The sequence below is a fragment of the Mirounga angustirostris genome, unplaced genomic scaffold, assembly GCF_029215605.1.
Source record: "Mirounga angustirostris isolate CCGP_5_RB_7025 unplaced genomic scaffold, mMirAng1.0.hap1 SCAF_2, whole genome shotgun sequence".
In the NCBI taxonomy this organism is placed as follows: Eukaryota; Metazoa; Chordata; class Mammalia; order Carnivora; family Phocidae; genus Mirounga; species Mirounga angustirostris.
In genome coordinates, this window is record NW_026991710.1 from 201,409,011 (window position 1) to 201,432,194 (window position 23,184).

The following is a 23,184-nucleotide window of genomic DNA, read 5'->3' on the forward strand; positions in this document are numbered from 1 at the left end:
CAGGCCGAAGAAGAGCACCCCGCAAACTGCTCGCCCTGCTGGGAGGTTTGGTCTTTGTAGTTGTACAGGGAAGCGATTCCGAGCCTGTCTGAGCGATGAGTCATTCAGTGATGATGCCGTGAAGCTGTTCTCACTGCACAAGACGGGGGACAGGCTGACGCTGCGGTCAGGAGGGTCTAGAAGTCGTGACGGTCTACACACAATGAGCGCATCTCATCTCTTGATTTTTTTTTTTAAAGGGCACTTTTTTTTTTTTTTTTTTAAGATTTTATTTATTTATTTGACAGAGAGAGACACAGCGAGAGAGGGAACACAAGCAGGGGGAGTGGGAGAGGGAGAAGCAGGCCTCCCACCAAGCAGGGAGCCCGATGCGGGGCTCAATCCCAGGATCCTGGGATCATGACCTGAGCCAAAGGCAGACGCTTAACGACTGAGCCACCCAGGCGCCCCTCATCTCTTGATTTCTAAGTACCAACCCTCACTAAAAAGAACCAGGGTCCTTGGAGAGATGGCTGAATCCAATACAGGGACATACAAAGAAGGGACGTCCTGTTGCAACAGAAAGGACGGAAGTGGTCAAAAGCAAGGACAGGGCAAACGAAAGGACACTGGGACTGGTGCTCACAAATCTGGGGCATTCTGAGCATCGGAACGTACAAGAACGTTCATCGAGCCATAAGCTACTGTAACCAAAGTTAGAGCATAAAGAATCTACAAACCCGTATTGACAATAAACACTACACGGGAAGAAGGTAAGACTTGTCTTGACAACAGTTTCCAGCTAACGTAGAAGGAATCACGGCGTCCGAGGAGTAACAGTTGGCCGGCGTCACAGAGAGCTACATCGGCGGGCGGTGCTGCGGAGACACAGGGCTTACACGCTCCCGACCCATCCCCACATGCGACCCTTTGTGACACAGGGAAAATACTAGCCGAGCAGTGGAGAAACCAGACAAGCCCCCATCCGGGGACCACAGTTAACATTACCAGTCAGGGGCCGACAGTTTGGGGTATCCGGACCTGATACCCCCAAACAGCAACATTTACTTGTTTTCCAGCCAAAAATGTGTAACCTGAATCCGATCCTGACAACACATCAGGCTGAGGGACATCATTCCTCAACCGTATCAGAGCAGGCTGGGCAGGTGGCAAGGGCGTGTGGGGCCAGCGTCAGAGCCGGGACAGAAACGGGAGAGCCCGTCACGTGTTCGCTGCCTTGCGTTTCTCGGGTTGGTCGCTACCGCCGTCCCTTCAGAGGAGACCCGTATTTGGGGGCAGGACACCCACAGCTCAGGGATAAAGCGATGTGCAGGGGAGCAGGGAGGAGGAGGGACAGGACACGCTATGTCCCAGCATAGACACCCTCGCCAGGGGAGGGAGGGAGGCGGGTGTTGGGGAAGGTGTGCAAATACGGAGCAGCAAGGTGCTGAGGGGACGCTGTACACAAAGTGACAGAAGGCCTCAGCTGCCCAGGCTGACGACGAGAGTTCGGCCACATGGGACGGTGTCGCCCTCAGCGGGCTCTGGGCTCCTGGCCGGCTCCAGAACGAGCGGAGTGGTTTCTCTCCGCCTCTGCACGCTGGCCCTCGGGCCACCCTGAAACGACACTACCAGGCTCTGGATACCCTGGAGTCAATTCCAGAACATTCTGCGTTCCGAGTCATTAGAAGACAGAGAACAGATTCCCGGATTCCTCCCAGGCCATATTCTAGACAAGATCAGGCAAGACAACCCGCACTAGAGTATATTCTAGTTCCCGACCAAGGGGAAGAGCTACTTAAAAACCGTTTTCGAATCAGTAGGCCCTGCCGTGAGAGCAAACGGTAAACGTGGAGGTGAAGTGAGAGTTTGGGCGTCGTGTGTTTGCTTACCTACAGGGGCCTGAACTCTCGCTCCTGACATCAGTCTGATGGGCGGCGGCGGCACGGGCCGGGCGCCCATGGGCTCCGTGCGGCCGCGTCTGCTGCCCGGGGCCTGCCAGAGCCCACGCCTGCCTCCCGCCTGGCCCGCGAGCTCACGGGAACTCAGCTGGAAGGGACAGCAGGGCGTGGGCGGGAAGCAAGCGCCTGGTTCGGGGGCCCTGAGCACGGAGGTGTTCTGATCGCGACACCAGGGCAGCCCTCCGGCTCGAGGTCGGCCCCACGCGCCCGCACCTTGTCCCGGGTGACGGGCTGTGTGTCCTTCCTGCTGAAGCACGGGGTTGGCGGCCCACGCACCCGTCGGGACTTCTAACTGGTGCTGAGTCCGTGCCAGCCTGAGCAGGAGGCTACTGCTGGGAAGGGACCCACTGCTACACGGGACACCTGACAGGTGGCCGGCAAGTCAGGTGACCTCTCCACGTCCGACTGCGAGAAGGCAGAACGAGGCAGGCTTCTCCGCTTTGCTTCTATCCGTACAGTGTGCACAGGATGGAATAAAGGGAAGGCTGCCCGCCTCGTAGAACACTGAGCCACAGGTAACAATACTCCAGTGAACCACCATGCCATCGGACAGACACGTGGATGCCAACACCCGCGGGGCAGAGAAGTCTGGCGGACCCCGCCTCCACGGGCCCCCGGAGGCACGAGACCCTCCTGCAGCTCAGCCAGCTTTCAGTTCCCCACCAGGAATGCCCTTGCCGGGCGCCCTTGAGCAAGGCTGGTGCTGCTCGCCACCTCTCCACCCTGCCTCGTCTGGAACGCTTCGTCAGCCTGCGTTCGCGAGCACCTGCTCGCCGACAGGACCCTCTGGACGGCCGCCTCAGGGCCCTGGGTCTGCTCACTCCCTGGCTCACTGCTGCTGAGTAGCTGTCCCACGCCCGGCCCTGCGGGACGCGGACGGACGGACACAGACCCCGCTCTCACCGATGAGGCCGCCGGTGAACCCGGGCTGTTGCTAAACCGGCTGGCAAGGACCAGCCAGGGAGCCTCCCACATCGAGCTGAACCTCAGCTGACACCAGGAGTAGGCCCACGTGTGCACGTGGCTGTGTCCCAGCCACGTCTCCCACCAGCAGGTCAGGATCCCGAGCTGCCTTCAGTCGTCTGCGCCAACCGTGAGGCACTGTGGGTTACGTGGCCCAGCGCCCAGCAGCGCCCCGCGGCACGGAGCGGCGGCCGTGGGCGGCGTGCGGGGCGCTCTGAGGGGACCCTGGGGTCTGCGCGGAGAGACGGCGGGGGCACGGCCTCCCTGCCTGCAGGGCGCTCAGGAACGCAGATGCGCAGGGGCGGAAACAGAGACAACGTGCTCTACCCCCTTGGCCTGGTTTCCCCCTTTTGAAAACCACAGCATGGCTACCAAGAGAAAGTGCAGGGCCACGCAATAATGATTTGTAACCCCCACGTCGAGGCCACGCTGGAGAGCCCGCGTCCTCGCTAAGGGCACGGCTGGCCCCCGCCTCAGGCACCTGTAACGGGAGAGTCCAGGCTCATGCTGCCAGATCCTCCCATTTCTCAAGATTCCAGAATTTCTGTCTGCTGTGTGCGCTCTCCCAGCTCGGCACCTGCCCTCCCTCTCCGCGGACGATGCGTGAGTCACACCGGCCGCCCCGGGCTCTGCAGGGGCCTCTCCCTCGGCAGCCTCACCCATGCACACGGCTGGTGCGGGGTGGCCTGGGCCTGGCGCAGAGCCCGGGAAGCGCCGCACAATCTGTGGGTCCTGGATCAAAAGGGTTCCAAAAGCCTCTTTCTACACAAACAGGCTTGCTTTCGTGTTCCTCACGGGAAGTCCCTGGTCAGAGGGAACGCTAACGGGTGTGTGTGCGGGGGGTGGGGGTAAGCTCATGTGTTGTCTGGTGGCTCTCTCCCTGCACGAGAACCGCATCTCTGTGAAGATGCACCGTGTCAAGGGTGAACCTGGGGAAGGTCCAAGTCCTCGTGTAGGTCAGACAAAAATTCAGCTGAGGCGGCTGGGGGGCTCAGTCGGTGAAGCGTCTGCCTTCGGCTCGGGTCATGATCCCAGGGTCCTGGGATCAAGCCCCACATTGGGCTCCCTGCTCAGCGGGAGTCTGCTTCTCCCTCTCCCACTCCCCCTGCTTGTGTTCCTGCTCTCGCTGTGTCTCTGTCAAAATAAATAAATAAAATCTTTTTAAAAAAATTAAGCTAACTACTTCATACCTTAACCCAACTTTTGAACGGAGACCGATCCTCAGTCTCTGTCTCCAAGATAATGCAAGACTTGCACTGAAACAAACAGTATTGAGAGACAGGAACTGACATCCTTTTGGGTCCATAAACATAAGTTACTTTATTACACTTCGTCCCATCAGAACACAGATCGAAGTCACTTCTTACGAGGACATGGCAGGTATTGCACATCTTGACCTAAGCACGACCCGCAGGTCGAAGCAGCAGCGCTGAGGACACAGCACTGAGCTCCGTGTCCCAGGACGAGCGCAGGCCGGGCGCCTCCACGACCCATAAACACATGTTTTCTGCAAACACGTCAAAGGGGCTTTCAATAAAAAACAAACTTTTAATTTTAACTGCACGGTCATGGCCAGAATAAAATGTGCACGTGGGTCTCCCCCACAGCCCACGTTGTGAGCTGAAATGACCCCCGCTTTCCTAAAGTTTGCGCTGCAACACTTCGCAGACCCACTCTGTGCCTGTTTTCGCCGCCTGACGGAAACCCACGGGGCCTCCCTTCGGCAGGGAGGCGCTGCTGTGGGGACGCAGGTCTCTGGTAAAGGCGGACAGGCCGCAGGGAGCTTTCAGAAGCGGGGCTGCCCGTGTCTCCCGGCACACGAGCCAGGCTGCTGGGACCTCCACTGGGCGCAGCGTGGCGAAGGCGACCGCCTCGGGAGGCACCGCCAGGCGCCCAGCAAGGGCTGCCGTGGAGTGAGCCACGACTGCGGGCCCTGCCGTCCAGCCCCTCGACGCCCGGGGGAAAGCGACCACTGCTCGGCCTTGACACCCACAGACGCACCAGCCACGGAGCAAGGGTCCGGATGGGAAGCCCAACGGCAACTCGGTCTATTCAGAACGGTTCTACGGCCCAGACAAATCCGATTACCAAACGTCTCCCGTGTTTTGCCGAGTGAGCCACAGAGCATGAATACATACTGCTTGTTTTCTCACGGATCCCGTGACCCACAAGCCTCACGGGCCCTGCTGTCGTGCACGCTCCCGTCAGGCGGGGTCCGGTCCCAGGCAGCGGCTCCTGCCCGTGGTCCCCACGCGCCCTGGACGCACGTGTGCACAGTGGGCTGCACACTTCACGCAGGACGCTCTAACGAGGGGCACGAATGGGGCACTCAGCTCGGGGCAGTTCTCTCCAACTAAGCGGGACACCACGACCGGACAGGACACACGGCACGCGGACCGTGTGACCAGAGAGACCACGCGGGCGGCCACAGCGCCACGTCAGGCCCTCCCGGACAGGTGGCCCGGCCTCCACCACCGATGCCCTCCTTGGTGCTGATCAGGGCCCCGCATAGGTAGGCGCGCAGGAACAAACCACAGCAGACAATGGAGTTATGACGGCAAAAATCCAGCCCCGGAGGCAAACCGAAGCTTTAAAAACACTTTGTGGCTACGTGGAAATTAACATGAACGACACAGCTGGTCCGACTTGGAGACAGCGCTGGACTCGGAGCCCGTGTCTACCTGAGCCCATGTGGAGAACGCCGGCGGGGCCCGGGGCCAGGGGCCGCGCGCTGCAGTCCGGGCCCCCAGCGGCTACTGCCCCTTCTTGGGCGGCACCTGGCCGTTGGCCCCGGTGGGCCGGCTGCTTCTGGGCGCCGGCTGCGCAAAGTTCCAATCCTCCGGGTGGAGCAGCTGCTGAGTCTTCTTGTGGGTCCAGTAGGGATTGAGGATGAGCGTGAGGAGGCTCAGTCCGACGAGGAAGAGCGCCAGGTGCAGCAGGTGGAGGCTGCTGAGCAGCTCGTCCCAGTGCCGGAAGCACACCCACCACATGTGATAGGTCAGCACCATTCGGCAGTGGAACATGTGAACCATCAGCCACTGGTTCAGCTTCCAGAACAGCGAGTCGGACCAGCCGGCCTGTGGACAGAACAGAAGCCGGTCAGTGCACTCTGCACGCAAAGGGTCCACCAGCCCAACACATCCCTGCAGACGCACGCTCTCCCCTGCCTGGGGCTTCTTGCGGGAAGGAGCCGCCCGCCGACTGAGCACCGCGCAGACAGCGGGGCCCCTTCCTCACCCATCCCTTCTCCTCCTTCTGGCAGTTTCTCCCACGAGCAAAATCTAGTCTTCTCTTCAATCTCACCCCAAAGTTCACGTTTAACCTTGAGCTCACACATACCGACCGACAGATCGAGCTCCCGTATGGCAGCCCTGGGACAAGAATCTCCGAGAGGAGAGACGCTGAGGATGACACACATTTCCTGCTTGGAGTTTCGGTACTTTTATCCCAGGAGCCCATGGACACAGGCAGAGACGGACTTTCCTTAAAACAACTCTAAATTCACACTAAGCTAGTTTCCAAGAGTCATAGCCAAAACTGAACAGAGAACTTGAAGATGGTCCATCAGATCGTGGATGCCAAGGTGGGACCTCACCAGCACCAGGACACCTGGCCCCAGGACATCCAGCACGGGGAGGGCCAGCACCACATCCCAGCACCCCTCAGACCTCCCACATGCCAGCCTCTCCAACCTTGTCTCTGCTGAACCGAAGCCACAAAACCCTCCTCAGGAGCTCCATGCCGAGGTGGCCCCCAGGGTGGCAGCGGGGTCTTGCGCTTGCAGAAGGGAACTCTGAGCGGGCAGCACAACGCGGCCTCGGGAAAGGGAACGGTTCTACTTGAGCTACGTCCACCCAGTCCCGATGGGGACGCAGCAAACCAACTCCTGAATGTTTTTAAACAACAAGGAAGGAATCTTAATCTCTCATGGCATAAAAATGTGTCCACACAGCTCTGACACAGGAGAACGAGAATCCACGGAATTGATGACTCAGGAAAAATAAACTGAGAAAAACAAGGAACTTCCCTGTTGTCTGAAAAACTGAACTTAGCCAAAAATAACTTCACAACAACTCTGCAGGGTCTACGACTTTTAGAGCAGACGTACCCATGCCTGCTTTTTTCTACTGATAATTCAGTTAGTGAAATAACACCCCACAGAAGCACCCTATTTATGCGGGCAGAGTTTGAACACAAGCATGGACGTGAAGCGAGGAGACGGAAGGCCCACAGAAGGGCCCCTGGAGGCTCTCACGGCTCCCTCTCTGGGCACGTGGGTTCTCGGGCCTCCCGCGGGCAGCCCCCCTGGTGGAGTCTGTAGGGATGGACGCTGCCCTGCTCATGCAGCATGCCACCTCCAGACCCCGCGGGCAGCTTTTCACAGACTCACCAAGGACTTCGTTTGCTCCCACCCTGGGTTTGGTGCCGCTCAAGGTGGACCGTAGCCACATGCTTCCCGTGGACCCCACGCTGCTGGAGCAATGAGCACGCAGGAGTGAGAGCCAAGGCACACACCCGAAGCAAGTGTAACACCTCCACACTAAAGGCGCCTAAGACACAGAAGCTGAGACCAGATCTGTGTTCACCGGTCCTGACAGCCACGTGACAGAAGGATAAAACCAAATACGTCTGCTAACTTTTCTGTAAAATCAGAGGGCGAGGCTATAGTTCTCGGAGGCTCCTGTCCGAAGGAGAAGCCACGACCGCCGTCAGCCCCCCATCAGCAGGAACCAGGTGCCCCAGCACTCGGGCGTGCCCCAGTCTGGTGAGAAACCATGTGGCCTCTGCCAAGTGGTCCCATCACCAGGCCCAGAGGCGGCGATGGACAGCACTCAGGTTGCCACAGGTGCGCTGTTCATGTACCCTCCTCCAACACCCACTGCAGTACTGGGTGCAGCCTGGATGCACATGGGGGGTGGGGACACACGATCCCAGCTGCATGGACTCTGCTCCCTTGTGCGAGCTTCTCTGGACTTGGCCACACTGTTTCCCAAGGGAACAAAGCACACATCTGCCCTGAGCGGCCTCCACCTCTAGAGCTCGGCCCGTCGTCCGCGTTTCCTCCCCAGTCCCCGCCTGCAACTGGCAGGGCACCCGATTACCACCAATGAGCGCATGCATCTTCTGTGGGGTCGTAGGAGTAGGCCACAGGTACACCTTTCTCAAGCACAGAAACACGGGAGGTTTGACGTTTCCAAAGTCAGATCGCTCCTGTGGAAGAGCTCAGGCTTCGAGAGTACGAACTGTGGGGACACGGGAGCAGAGCGGAGCACACCTCAACGCCACCGCCCCCCACCCCTCCTTCGCACTTAGCAGCACGGACTCCGTCCCACTTTGCCATTCCCTCCAAAATTCACAGAACAAAGGGCTCTTCCCCGTTATTCCCCTCACTGCTAAAAGTGGTCTTCTTAAATTATTAATGTTCATATCACAGATATGAACTTTTACTCACAGAGTAATTATGTTCAGAAAGCTCGAAGCCTGAGAACTGAGCATTCTTCGGCATAACCCGGGTCACCTGGTGTCCAGCGCCACCACGTGCTCTGAGCAGGGACAGGGACAGCGTCGGTGACAGCACGTACAGAGCCGCTTTCTGCAGCACAGCGTGGGGCATGTGCACGGAAACCGACAGGCCTCATGCACACCCGGGCCAGTCGTTGTGGGTGAATTTTATCCCGAGGTTCGAGTCCTGTGCAATTCGTTTGTTAATGCTAACGTTTCAGAATCAGTCAAGAAGGAAATGCTAATAATAAGCTACTACTGGAGGCAGAGCCCGTCTTAAATCACGGTGATGTTTGCCGTCTTCAGGTACATCCTGTGCTATCTCAACAACTCAGACCTGGTGCTCTGGCAGATTCTTAAATCCGGATGCCCAACTACGCATGACTTTGGCAGCTTTACTGAAAGCTTAAAAGGATTTCAATACTGTAGGCAGCACTGACTTACGTTTAGTAGTATGTGAACGACAACACGGAACACTGACCTGAGCTACCTTGATTTGGGGTGCAGTTCTGCTGATGGGGTCTGCTGGCTTGGCAGAGTCAGGGTGCTAAGAAGTGAACACACGGAGATCCCTTTCTCCATCCTGCACAAACAGCACCCAGCGAACTGCAGAGGCAGCAGAAAAATCCAAAACCAAGTCTCTCTCCCGAGCCCACCCACCGCTGGAGTCTGCCTTCCTCCCGAGGATGCTGAGGACCAGAGGCTGGTGGCCACGCGGGTCCAGGCGGTGGAGACACAAGTCTGGAGAAATACACGTGAAGCTGTTCAACACTGATCACCACTATGGACTGGAAGGAGACAAGAAGATTTTCTTTCCTTTTTTTTTTTTTATGAAGTTCCAACAAAAAAATAACAAAAATTCCAGAAAACTAATCATCTGTTTTCTCAAACGTGGGCCTCACATCCCAGGCACGTCTGTCTTGTAGGTTTGGTGCAGGTCCCTGTTGGCCACGGCGGTCCAGCCCATCCACGTGAGCGGGCTGCCCTGTGCGGGGGGCAGACGGGACAGGATGGCCGGACGGCAGCCCGCGTGTCCGGCACAGCCTCCGTCCACGGCTGACCACAACACTGGTGCTGTGCTCACGGCCACAGAATGCAGGGAAGTCTCAGCCCCTGCTCTCCAAACTCAGGAAGCCCCTCTCGTGGAGGGGACATCCACAAGAGAGAACTGAAAAGCCGCAGGGTGTGAGCAGGACACACCGGCGGCGCCCGAGTCACGGCATCTTATCAAAACGACCCACCGCTGGACCAGCAGCCTCCATCATTTGGAGGTCGGCCGGCTTCACTCCTCCCTCCATTAACCATTTCCAACCTTCCCCCAAATCACTGCTGCCTGAGGACCTCAACCGTCCGCAAACCCTGCATTCACGAAGCTCCCGGCACTGAGCAGCGGCTACAGCTCCCCAGCCGGAGGGCCGGCGTTCACGGGCCAGCCCCGGCCCTCCCCGAGCTGCCCAGCCCGCCTGCTCGCCGCGGCACCTGTCCCCGTGCTCACACGTCCTCCTGCGGCACGAGGCGGGGGCAGCCCCGGGGGACCGCAGCAAGGCCAGACGCCGGCGTTTGCTACGTGTGAACGGTCTGCCCCACGAACACCGGTAACACACTCCGATGTTCCCACACTGTCTACCCCAGGGGACCTGAAGGCACTGATGATTCTTCCTGCTTCTCGATTTTCTGCCGAAGCTACCACAGCGTTACAGAAGTGCTCAGGGCCCTGACCCATTTGCGGTGACTGCATCAGACATTTACGAAACAAAAAGCAGTATTTCATGTTTCACATAAAACATCCTGTGAACAGTGAGCCACAGAAGACGGCAAGAAATCTGCGCTAAAGACAGAATTCTCAACAGTCTCACCTGAACATTTTGCTATCAAGATGGTATCCAGAAAACATACAGCTTCTAAAAATACTGTTTTACAAACAAAAAGGCAACAAATACTGCACAAATAGTGATGGTAGGTCCCGACACCTCTGATCGGTAGAAAAACCACCTTATTCAGAAACACAAGCGTAAGACGACACGCAAGCTATGACAGACATCAGAAGACAGTGGACAGGAAGCCGGACCCACCCTCCCCGCAAACACCCGGATTCAGCACAATGCACACACAAAGCTCCTTTGTGAGAAATCAGAAACCCTGGGGAGGCCCCTGCATGCGGGGGAATGTGAGCCGCCCTCGCCGCGGAAGGGAGGGACCCTCCAGCAGCACAGGGTCAGGAGGAGACCCCAGAAGAGGGAGGAGTTGCTACATGCGTCCAGCACCCCACCCTTTCCGAGGGGCTGGCGGAGGACTGGCCTCTGTCTGGTCGGTCCTGCAGGGTCCAGCTGCCGGGCCCCGGGGAGAAGAGAGGCAGTGGCTGGGCTGGCAGACCCCGTAGCTTCTGCCCCCGACTCCAGCTCCGCACAGAGGGAGCAGACTGCACAGCGGCCGACTTTCCCCCGGGGAGGGACAGAGCCGGCAGAGAGCCCCAGAATCTCTGGCCAGGCTGACCAGTGGGGTTGGCTCCCGCGTGAGGACAGTGTGTGGAGCCTGGGAGAGGTGCTTGCTTTGTTTGATGCACAGGCAGCAACAGCCCTGGGCAAGGGCAGGGTCGGGCAAAGGTGTTCCCAAGGTCAATCTCCAAAAGCAGACCCTAAGGGACTGGAGTTAAATGATGTATCTGACAGAGAAGGACCCGTAACTGTCACGAAGATGCGAGTCACTGGAGTCACGAGAACAATGCATGAACCAAATGAGAATTTCAACAGAGACAGAAAATATTTAAGAAAATAAAAAGTCCCAAAAGGAAATCAAGGAGCTGAGAACACTTAGTAAAGGAACTGAAAACTTGACTAGAAAGCTTCGCCAATGTGATCCCCAGTTCAACGCCATTCCTACCAAAATCACAATGGCACTCTTTGCAGAAATAGAAGAAACCATTCTAAAATCCACGGAAAACCACACAAGACCACAAACAGTCATCTGAGCCTTGAGAAAGAAGAACACGCGGAGGCACCACACTTCCTGATTTCAGACTATAACACAAACTATAACACAGACTATAATACGCAAAACGGCACGGCACTGGTGGGAAGGCGGGCACGGAGCCCAGAGGCCAGAAGGAAGCCCACCGTGGACGCTCAACTCGTCGAGCACAGAAGGGCCAAGAACCTGCAACAGGGAAAGGCCGTCCCTCCGACAGGTGGTGCTGGGAAGACTGGGCTGCATTCCTACATCAGACACAAAAGTCAGAATGGGTTGAAGGCCCCAAAGCTAACAGTCCTGGAAGAAAACATGGGAAAAAGCTTCACGACTCCAGTCTTGGCAACGATTGCCCAGCTATGACCCCAAGAGCGCAGGCGACGGAGATGAAAATAAACTGCGACCGCATGAAGCTAAGAACCTTCACGGCAGAGGCACAAACACACGCCCCACAGTGGGGGGCGGGCGCCTGCAGACCGGTGACCAGCAGCAGACTACTCTCCAATGCAGGTAAAGAGCTACAAGGCGCGAGTGGAAACAAAACTCTGATCCGAACATGGCTCAAGGCGGTGAACCGTTTTCGGGAGAAGACACGTACGTGGTCCACAGCTGCATGAAAGTGTGTAAGCTCGCTGATCACGAGGGAGAAGCAAACCAAAACCACATGAGACCGTTGCACACGGGTCACGACGGCGAGAATCAACAACATGCAGGAGACCAGTGTGGGCGAGCACGTGGAGACACCGGGACCCTGGCACGGCGTCGCGGGAACGGAGAGGGGGTGGCCGCCGTGCAGAACAGCACGGAGGTTTTACCACGTCATGCAGTCATCCCACTGGTGAACGCTCTTCCAAAATAACCGAAATCAGGATCTCAAAGAGCTGGGAGCACCTCCATGCTCACTGCAGCGCTATTCGCAGCGGCTAAGATGCGCCCACGACCCAGGTGCCCACGACGGACCCACGGACACAGACAGCGTGGCGCCCACACACCACGCAAAACCCGTCTGCCTGAGAGGAGATTCTGCGGTGGGCCACGTGCGTGAGCCTTGCGGACACGACGCTCGGAGGAGTGAGCCTCCACTTATGTATCTAAAGCAGCCGAATTCACAGAACGGTGTGGGGCGGTGGCTGCCCGCAGCTGGAGGGAGAGGAGGCTGGAAGCTTCGGCAAGCACGGGGGGCAAACTCAAGGGCTTGGCCGTGACACGCCATGCCTGTGGTCTGCAGGAACGTCCTGTCCACGTAAGAACTCCTGAAGCGGGTGGATCTCATGATAAGCGTTAAAATAACATAAGATGAAATAAAAATTTTAAAAAAGATGCGTGTGTACATATATAGTTTATGGATTTTTTTTTTAAAAAGCATCTGAAAGAAAAATACCATGTTTTCTGGGGCTTACAACATCCTATCGACTAAGTGCCAAGATCCAGAGAGTCTTGTTTTGCTACGGAGCTAGAAGCCTAAGAGATTTGCAGTTAGAACACGGAATTCAGCCAGGAGGAGCTGCTCACGGACTCCGCACACTGCGATTGAGTCTGGGGTGACCACAGAGCACGGTGCCCGAGGAGCGGGCTCCCCCACCGGTGCAGACCAGGGCAGCAGCAGCAGATGCCCCCCGTGTCCCGCCGGAAACACTCACCTTTAAGAGCATCCAGGAAATGCAGGTGAAGGGGGTGCTGGCCTCCAGGAGCAGTGTGGTCATCGCCAGATAGTGGCCCGCTTCCAGGTTGACCAAGGAGCCAAGAAAGCCAAGGAAGGCGAAGAGATGATGGGCCACCAAGAACAAGTCAAACGTGCGGAAGAGCGCGTTGGACAGGTGAACCGCTACATTTTCGAAGAAGAAGAATCCAGTTGCCGTGGCGATGTGGAACCAGCACCAGTTCTGCTGGCCACGCACCTTGTCGGCTTGCAGCACGGAGTCCACCAGCAGGGCCCACAGGCCCGCAGCCGTGCTCTGAATGCCAAACACGGCGCGCGTGGCCGCCAGGTCCCAGAAGACCTTCTCCCTGGCCACCAGAGAGCGGTACGTGGCGTTGAGGGAGGACGACAGCTGGTGGCAGACCACGAAGACGCCCAGGTAGAAGACGAAGCCGGCGACCGCCAGCGTGGAGCGGATCTTCCAGGACGTGTAGTCCAGGTCGAAGATGCTCTCTGCCGTGCCTCCATCGCTCACAGGAGTCATCCTGCTCGACTGAGTCTGCCGCGGGCGTCCCAGGCCCACGCCCCAGCTCTCCAAGAACGCAGAGTCGGTGTGGGTGCCTCTGGGGTCTGCATGCACCCGTCTGCCACCTGCAGAAGGACAGATGGGTCACTCCGCGTGGACCAGGCAGGAGCGAGCCCACAGCCCCGCTCCAGCAGGACAGACGCACTATGGTAATAAGGATTTCTAAAAACCTCTTCACCGTATCTGAAGACACACGCACCACAAGAAAACGCCCAACCCGTTGGCGGTCCAGGACAAGGCCGGGAGAGGAGCCGGGAGCTAGAGCGGAGTGGAGTGGACAGGCTGTCCTGGACTCTGCCCTGGGCCACCCGGGAGTCACGCTGTGTGCACAGTCCACGGGGTAGCACATGTTCAGACAATCACACAGCCGTGGGCTCTCGCCCAGAAACCGGAGACAGGAACACTGGCCTGGTCGTGCGCGGTCTGCAGGGCCACGTCCACGTGCCCCAGGCCCGCCAGCCCCCGCGTCCCGCGTGCTGGCTTCAGACCGGCTGCAGCCCGGGTCACACATGGCAATCTCTGTGGTGCGCAGCGGACGCGGTGGTGAGAGCATGAGGATGCTCGTCACCTGTAGCCATCTGTCCTTAAAAAAGCCACAGGAAAACCTAAGTCCCGGTTCCGGTCTGTTAACCCGCCAGGCAGCATCGAGTCTGCCCTCAGTGCCCTGTCAGAAGCAAGTGCGGGGACTGGATCGGAGGGGCGAGGCCGCCGTGCATGCCCATCTGCGGACAGTGGGAATTACTGCTCCCTGGAGCTCCCCCGGGCCCCCCGCCAGACCAGAGCATCGTCAGGGCCTTCTTGAGTCTCCAAGTAACTCCGCTTCCAACCATGAAAACGACCCCCTGCGCCACAGACAGAAAAACATCAACGGAGCACGTCCCCGAGGGCCGTGGGTAGAGCTCATGGCTGCCCTGTTCCCAAAATTCATGCTCTCCTACAACCAGGGGCTGCCTGTGGGCAGAGAAAACATCACGAACACACTTACCTATTCAAGAAACAAGTTCAACTGAAATAAGCCAATGACTTTCCTCTGTTAACACCGTAAAAACAAAAGTTCATCCTTTCATTGCCCAGAAATATAAACTATTTCTTCTTTTCACAACCAACCCACTTCCTATTCCTACGTAGGTTCGACAAAACTTGGGAGATCGCGGGAAAATGGACTTCAAACCTGATTTCCAGTACATTTAAGAAGTTTCCTGACTCCGCGTTAGAAGATGGTTGTCGTCTGGGTTCTTCTAGTTAGCAGGACAGAATGGATGTAGTCACCCCCAGAAGAACGCCGTACAGGTCTGCGCTCCTGCCCCGTTCAAGTCTGAGCCCTGTGCTCTCAGGACCAGACCCCACCCCGCCCTGCACCCTGCTCCATGCTCCAGCCCTACTCAGCCTTCCAGTTCCTTTAAACCCACCTGCCTTATTACCTCTGGGCTTCGGCTCCCGCTGGGTCCTGTACCTGAGTCCATGCACCTGCTCCGCCTGTCAGCCCCTCTTACCTTCAGATTCATCGGTGCCGTTTCTCCAGAAGCCATCTCAGACCAGAGGAAGTGCCACGGACTGCCCACCCTCTGTCCCCTCCACCGCTGTATCTAGACACGCGCTCTGACTACTGCTGGGACCCCTAACCTCCCCCAGACCAGCAGCTCTCTGAGGCCAGGGCCATGCCCACCTGTCCATCACCTTGCCCCCACTGACGGATACAGCACCTGGCACAGAGGACCCACTCAAGAAGCACTTGTTGAACATATGCACAGATTTCAAATTACGCTCACACGGTCAAATTTATGTAAGTTTGGACGTGTTTTGTTTGTAAAACTGCAAACACCAGTCTTGAGTCTTCCAAACAGACAAAGACGTCTGAAGCTCCCTATGTCAGACTTTCAGGGAGGGGACCCCCAGGATCAGGGGCTCACCAAGGGGCCTTGGAGGCCTGGCCTGCAGGTTCCCCTGGGTCCCGCCTGCCCCCCACACCCCACAGCTTTGCAGGGGCTCGTCGCACACGGCACTTCCTTGGGGAGCAGAGGACTCTGCCTCACATCTGGTGAAGGAAGAGCAGGCCTGCAGGGGAATCGGGCTGCCCACAGCAGACCTAAGACTCTCCATCCTTGGGGAGACACCACATCGAGCAGAGCGTCCAGCCACAAGCATTAAACCAGCTGTGAATCTGTGAATATTCAGTGAAAAGCAGCAAAATGGCTCTTCTGCCCAGACGGTTGCCATGACCAGTCAGCACACAGAACGTACTAGCTCATTTAACCCAAGTTATAAAGGAACCATTTCCAACCACTGAACTCTTGGATTTGATAACGGTCCTATAATCAAAGGCCAGTATCACAGAAGTGTTTGTTTTCCTATTCCTCAGTGAACACGACCTCTAAAGTAGGCTGGCTCTCTGTCAGTAGGAATCTGGCTCCGGGAGGAGAAGAGACGAGACCACACCCATTCGCTCCCTTTCTACCCAGGGCTCTGGGTCTGCCCCAGTGCATGTGCCCAGGAGTGCTCTGTACCGGACGGGACTGCAGGTGTCCAGCCGGCTGCTCCCATGGGTTCACAGGCATGTTCTCTCTTCCTCACACATCCCAGAACACTTGCGAGTTCATGTGCACACAGACCCAGTTTAACACCAGAGGACAGGCTGGAAAGAGCGCTTGCCTCTGGATATCTGTGCACAGATGTGTGTGTGTTTCTCCCCCTCTGTGCTCTGACAACTTAAAAACCTCCCTGGCTGGGGAGACTGCCCGCCTAGGGCCAGCCCGCTCTTACGAGATAGCAAAGCAGAGAACTAACCGATCAGAGCCTTGCCTCCCCCGTCTGTCCCCGCACCCAGGAGCAACATTCCTCTGCCTCTTGCCACCCCTATTGCCCAAAGCCCAGCAAAATTGTCCAAAGTCACCAGTCCTGAATCATTCACCCTGTCCTGCCTGCTTTTCCCATGGAAACCCCAACAAAGGCCGTGGCCTAAGGCTTCCCCTGCCTCCTGACCTAGTGCTTCCCCGGGGGGCACAGCATGGGGTGGCCTGGAGTGCCTTCCGTCTCTAGGACCCATGAGTATAACGGCCTTGGTCTTCCTGAGCCTCTGCTCCGTGCCCTCTTGTGGCTGCACCTACTTCATAAAAGCACGCAGAACAATCGGTTCTGCAGCAAGTCACCTTCTAAACCCATGAGGATGGGGGCCAAGAGATTTACAGAGCAACTTCCGGTAAAGATCTCCAGGGTTCGGGAACGAAGCCTCACGTCAAGCACTTCAGTGACCAGGAAAAGGTTACCCTACACAAAACTGTAAACTGCGAAAATACGGACTCCTCCCAAGATTTCTGCTTGTACTCTTCCACATGGCAGTCATGAGATCTGGGCTACAGTTCCCATTTTGCCACGATTGCATCAATATGCTCTTAGCCAAGTCACCTAACTTCTGTGGTGCCTTGGCCTTGAAATGGGAGGGTCCCCATGACTCCAGGGCTCAGGCTCGCTCCACTGGAAATGGCCAGTACAGGTGTTGTTTAGGGAGGTCCAGGTCAGGAGTCAGGGACTCCAGGGTGCCAGGCCCAAAGGAACAAGAACAGTGCGTTCTGATCTTGGTTCCACTACTTCGGAGCTAAGAAAACACGTTTCGTAACAGTCGTGGGCCCCAGTTTCTGATGAGAATAAAAAAATGCACAGAAATGCAGGACAGTAGGGTAGTGCTAACCAATACGAGGCACCCATTATGTGCTCCGCACAGGCCACTAGGTCATTTAGGCTTTACAGTGTCTCCAATTTCCGTACCGAGCCCAGGCTCGGCCCCCTTGTTTCCGACTGGATTGGCACCTGTCAGACTTTAGAGCTCCCGCCCCTGGTGCACGCAGATCACCAGCAGAGGTTTTCTGTTTGGTCGGTTTCTTCCCTACCTATGGAACATGCCCGGGACAGGGCCACCTCCAGACTCGGCCTTTACTGCCCTGGAGTGATGGCCAGGCGTGGGCATTTTCTGTGTGGCCAGGTGCCCTAGGGCAGGTACAGAGCCCCTGGACTGGATGATCTCCAGTCCCCATCTGGTTGTAAAAACCGTGGACTCGGAGGTAGAATGGTTTAGTGTCTTCCTTCTTCCAAACCAGGCTAGCATAACCTACATGCCTTAGTGGATTTGACACATGAGCAGATACAATTTAAAAAATCAGATTATCCTGCTGGAGAGAAACCCGGAAAGCAGGCCCCCGTGAGTCCCTCTTTCCTGCTGCCCCTCCTGCCGTCCCTGCTCCCCAGCAAGCAGCATGGGGACAGGCAGGGGCCCAACGCTCCGGGAGGGGAAGGCATGTGCACCGTCCGTCCCGGGTGGATACAGGGCAGGCTCCTGAGCACTTGGGAAGAGGCGGGAGCACAGACCTGTTCCTGGGTCCACATGTTCTGAACCACATGCCTGAGTCCCTACCACTGAGACACTGAGGCAAGGATGGAGGAACAGGGCTCGGCGGGGAGGCCCATGGAAGGTGGCCACGGGCAGCACAAGCACTTTCCCTGGGTGACAGGGACTGGTTGCCAGGGCTCAGAAATCCAGGAAAAGCCCCGGGCCTTTAAAGTACACCACGGCACAGCCCGGGGCCGGCTGCCAGGTCTGGGAGCCTCCTGGACCGCCTTTTTGAAGACGGTTTCGGATCTAAACACAGAACTGCAGACAGGTGAGGTCAGACACAGAAACGGACAGCAAGGCCGGAGCTGAGACAGACTGAGCCAACGAGAGAAACCGACAACTCACCCACCGCCCCCGTTCTCTCCCCGTTCTGATCCCCATCCCTGCTCCAAGCCGGATCTCACGTGCTCCTACACAGCGGCCGATGCGGTGCCTGAGCGAGCCCATGCTGGTCTGGCCTCATCCGGCACTGTGGGTGTCTCGGGGCCCCTGGGACCAACAGTACCTCCCAGCTGGGGGCGCTCCAGCGAGGTGAACCACCAAGCAAGGAAGGCCAGGCCTCGGGTCGCAGGGAACTGCAGGGACCCCGTCGGGGCAGCAAGTCAGCCTCCCCTGGAGCCCTGCGGAGGTCCCGCTGTCCCTTCCACAGCGTCACAGTGCTACCTGAATCCACGCACCCACAAAATCCACCAGGCCCTATTCCGGAAAGGCGGCGCAGACGGGGTGGGGCGGAGTTCCATTTCTCCTTTTGTCTTCCATTGGCCCGTCAGCGCGACCACATCCCCCCCAGCTTCGATGGCACAGGGGACACCAGGGTCACCTTCATATGGGCCTGCAGTGCAGGGGCAGTCACAGCTAGGGGTCACTGCTCCCTCGTCGGTACAGCGGGAGGCCCAGCAGCGCATACACAGCTCTTCCTCCACGTGGAAGGCTCCGGAGCCCAGGCCCTACAGCCCTGCACCCCCGCGGTAGAAGAGCTGTGGCCCGGAGGCGCTGGCTCCTGGAGGGGCCCGGAGCCCCATCCCTGACTCGCTGCGAGCCTTGTCTTTGGGAAAAATCAATCTACAAACCTCATCTTTCTTTCTTGTATAAGATTTGGTGGTTTAAGCTGATGCATTGCACTGGACCAGGCATTTTTTAAAGAATTCCTGGGTGTGAGTTTCAGGGCCATAGTGATCCAGCGGCCGCGTCTCCAGGGATGGGACTCTGTGGCCACCAGGACCCTTGCAGCTCCATCTGACACCCACTGATGAATTCATGGGGGTGCTAAATTGCTAAAATACCAGTATTTTTGCATTTGACTGCAATAACTGATCCAAAACTTGGAAATGAAGTCAAAAAGATGAAGAAAGGTTGCGTGCTTTTCAGGTCCTGCTGGATTACTGGCTAATAAAGCCCCTGAGGATCATCTGACTGCGGGAGACATGTGTCACTTCCTGTTTCCCCGGGGACTGGCCCTGTCAGTGAAGTGACAGGCTGGACTATGACAACGGTAAAGGGCTGTGATCTTCCTCTCAGCCCAGGGGAAAGAGATAATGGAAGGCCGTGGTTTCATCGCACTGGAGGTACCCACCAGCGCCCCGCTGGACCCCACAAGCCTATCTGAGCATTCCTTTCATTCACTGGTTTTGACGGGCTTTGTCTTCCCCCTGGATCGACCATCCATGAGATCAAAGTAAGCTAACAAGGGTTCCCCACTTGCGTGAGAATTATGTTTGTAAGGTTTTCAGAATTATGCGTTGGCAGTGCGTAAAAATATTTCATCCAAAGTAAAAAAAAAAAAAAAAAGAGAGAGACTCAAGGAGCAAAATTTAGGAAATATGAACAAGCATAAAAACACAAAAATAAAATTCTGTAATCCCCTAAGGCAGCTCCAGGGAGCGCTACTGCTTTGGGTTCAATCATTTGCTGGTTCAAGCATTTCACTCAATATAAACTCTTATTTTTTCCCATAAAAAGGGATCAGGTATACACACACTGCCTCGCACCTGCTTCTTTCCTCTCCACAATACAGGACTCCGGTGCAGAGGTTCTCCTCCTGGCACTGAGACCCTCCCCCTCCCAGGGATGTTCTGCTACATCCAACACCCCGTTAGGTTTCCCCCTTTCTCACGGTCTCAACAGCTCTGCAGAGAACTTCCTGGAGGCTCCAGAGAGAACCCACCTCATGTTCAGCTCCAGTTTTTTAGGGATAGGAGGTGCTCAGTGAAAACCTGAACAGCAAATAGGGCCTGGAAGGTGCTGGAGGAAGGCTCACGGCTGAGGCCCCGCTCCTTCCCGACCCCCAGGGCTGACCTGCACAGGCCCCCCCTAGACGCGGGGGTGCCCCCCTGCACAGGGCTCCCCTAGACGCGGGGGTGCCCCCCTGCACAGGGCTCCCCTAGACACGGGGGTGCTCCCCTGCACGCAGAGGTACTCCCCTGCACGGGGCCTCCCTAGACGCGGGGGTGCTCCCCTGCACAGGGCCCCCGCTAGACGCGGGGGTGCTCCCCTCCACAGGGCTCCCCTAGACACGGGGGTGCTCCCCTGCACGCAGAGGTACTCCCCTGCACAGGGTCCCCCCTAGACACGGGGGTGCTCCCCTGCACGCAGAGGTACTCCCCTGCACGGGGCCTCCCTAGACGCGGGGGTGCTCCCCTGCACAGGGCCCCCCCCCTAGACGCGGGGGTGCTCCCCTCCACAGGGCTCCCCTAGACACGGGGTGTTCCCCTGCACGCAGAGGTACTCCCCTGCACAGGGTCCCCCCTAGACACGGGGGTGCTCCCCTGCACGCAGAGGTACTCCCCTGCACGGGGCCTCCCTAGACGCGGGGGTGCTCCCCTGCACAGGGCCCCCCCCTAGACGCGGGGGTGCTCCCCTCCACAGGGCTCCCCTAGACACGGGGTGCTCCCCTGCACGCAGAGGTACTCCCCTGCACAGGGTCCCCCCTAGACACGGGGGTGCTCCCCTGCACAGGGCTCCCCTAGACACGGGGTGCTCCCCTGCACGCAGAGGTACTCCCCTGCACGGGGCCTCCCTAGACGCGGGGGTGCTCCCCTGCACAGGGCCCCCGCTAGACGCGGGGGTGCTCCCCTCCACAGGGCTCCCCTAGACACGGGGGTGCTCCCCTGCACGCAGAGGTACTCCCCTGCACAGGGTCCCCCCTAGACACGGGGGTGCTCCCCTGCACGCAGAGGTACTCCCCTGCACAGGGTCCCCCCTAGACACGGGGGTGCTCCCCTGCACGCAGAGGTACTCCCCTGCACGGGGCCTCCCTAGACGCGGGGGTGCTCCCCTGCACAGGGCCCCCCCCTAGACGCGGGGGTGCTCCCCTCCACAGGGCTCCCCTAGACACGGGGTGCTCCCCTGCACGCAGAGGTACTCCCCTGCACAGGGTCCCCCCTAGACACGGGGGTGCTCCCCTGCACAGGGCTCCCCTAGACACGGGGTGCTCCCCTGCACGCAGAGGTACTCCCCTGCACGGGGCCTCCCTAGACGCGGGGGTGCTCCCCTGCACAGGGCCCCCGCTAGACGCGGGGGTGCTCCCCTCCACAGGGCTCCCCTAGACACGGGGGTGCTCCCCTGCACGCAGAGGTACTCCCCTGCACAGGGTCCCCCCTAGACACGGGGGTGCTCCCCTGCACGCAGAGGTACTCCCCTGCACGGGGCCTCCCTAGACGCGGGGGTGCTCCCCTGCACAGGGCCCCCCCCCTAGACGCGGGGGTGCTCCCCTCCACAGGGCTCCCCTAGACACGGGGTGCTCCCCTGCACGCAGAGGTACTCCCCTGCACAGGGTCCCCCCTAGACACGGGGGTGCTCCCCTGCACGCAGAGGTACTCCCCTGCACGGGGCCTCCCTAGACGCGGGGGTGCTCCCCTGCACAGGGCCCCCCCCCTAGACGCGGGGGTGCTCCCCTCCACAGGGCTCCCCTAGACACGGGGTGCTCCCCTGCACGCAGAGGTACTCCCCTGCACAGGGTCCCCCCTAGACACGGGGGTGCTCCCCTGCACAGGGCTCCCCTAGACACGGGGTGCTCCCCTGCACGCAGGGGTGCTCCCCTGCACAGAGCCCCCCCTAGACGCGGGGGTGCCCCCCTGCACGCAGAGGTACTCCCCTGCACAGGGCCCCCCCAGACGCGGGGGTGCCCCCCTGCACAGCGCTGACCTGCTCGCGGGGCTGCCGGAGCCCTGCCCTACGCGGCCCCGCCTCCCAGTCCAAGCCGGGGCCGGGCTCGGGCCGCGCGCGCCCACACAGCGCTGCACCGGAGGGGAGCGCGGGCCGGGCCCCAGCGGCGGGAACGACCACCCCGCCCGCTCGGCCCCGCGCCCATCCGCCGCGGTACGCGCCGCTGCACTCACCGCGAGGCCGCTGTCACGAACGCGCCGCAGACGCGACCACGCATGCGCACCCCCGTTGGGCGGGGCCTAGAGCGGGGCCGGGCGGAACCACGCGCGCAGGAGCGGGGGGGGGAGGTTGCGGACCGGACGGAACCACGGGCGCAGGAGGGGGCGTGCGGACCGGACGGAACCACGCGCGCAGGAGCGGGGGGGGGGTTTGCGGACCGGACGGAACCACGGGCGCTAGAGGGGGGCGCGCGGACCGGACGGAACCACGCGCGCAGGAGCGGGGGGGGTTTGCGGCCCGGACGGAACCACGGGCGCTAGAGGGGGGCGCGCGGACCGGACGGAACCACGGGCGCAGGAGCGGGGGGTGGGGGGAGGTTGCGGACCGGACGGAACCACGGGCGCAGGAGGGGGCGTGCGGACCGGACGGAACCACGCGCGCAGGAGCGGGGGGGGGGGTTTGCGGACCGGACGGAACCACGGGCGCTAGAGGGGGGCGCGCGGACCGGACGGAACCACGGGCGCTGGAGGGGGGCGCGCGGACCGAACGGAACCACGGGCGCAGGAGCGGGGGGTGGGGGGAGGTTGCGGACCGGACGGAACCATGGGCGCAGGAGGGGGCGTGCGGACCGGACGGAACCACGCGCGCAGGAGCGGGGGGGGGGTTTGCGGACCGGACGGAACCACGGGCGCTGGAGGGGGGCGCGCGGACCGGACGGAACCACGCGCGCAGGAGCGGGGGGGGTTTGCGGCCCGGACGGAACCACGGGCGCTGGAGGGGGGCGCGCGGACCGGACGGAACCACGGGCGCTGGAGCGGGGGGGGTTTGCGGCCCGGACGGAACCACGGGCGCTAGAGGGGGGCGCGCGGACCGGACGGAACCA

The 23,184-nt window shown here is 59.3% G+C and overlaps 1 protein-coding gene across 2 annotated transcripts; it reads right to left on the reverse strand.

Annotated features, from left to right (window-relative positions):
* Window positions 1-5,473: 5,473 nt before the first annotated feature.
* CLN8 (CLN8 transmembrane ER and ERGIC protein) lies at window positions 5,474-22,457 on the reverse strand. 2 transcript variants are annotated; one of them, XM_064585727.1, is made up of 3 exons: window positions 22,316-22,457; window positions 13,010-13,659; window positions 5,474-5,980 (listed from the first exon to the last, which is right to left on the reverse strand). In XM_064585727.1, exons 2-3 carry the CDS (start codon window positions 13,550-13,552, stop codon window positions 5,657-5,659), a joined length of 867 nt encoding a protein of 288 aa, XP_064441797.1. In that variant the 5' UTR covers window positions 13,553-13,659; window positions 22,316-22,457; the 3' UTR covers window positions 5,474-5,656. The 2 variants fall into 2 exon arrangements, with proteins under 2 accessions (XP_064441797.1, XP_064441798.1); XM_064585728.1 differs by lacking the exon at window positions 22,316-22,457 and adding an exon at window positions 22,122-22,283.
* Between the last annotated feature and the right edge of the window lie 727 nt (window positions 22,458-23,184).

Bases quoted from the DNA above. Each gene is read 5' to 3' on its own strand.
- CLN8 (XM_064585727.1), bottom strand. From the start codon at position 13,552: ATGACTCCTGTGAGCGATGGAGGCACGGCAGAGAGCATCTTCGACCTG. The intron at 5,981-13,009 runs GTGAGTGTTTCC...TTCTGTCCACAG, and splicing joins TTTCCTGGATGCTCTTAAAG to GCCGGCTGGTCCGACTCGCT.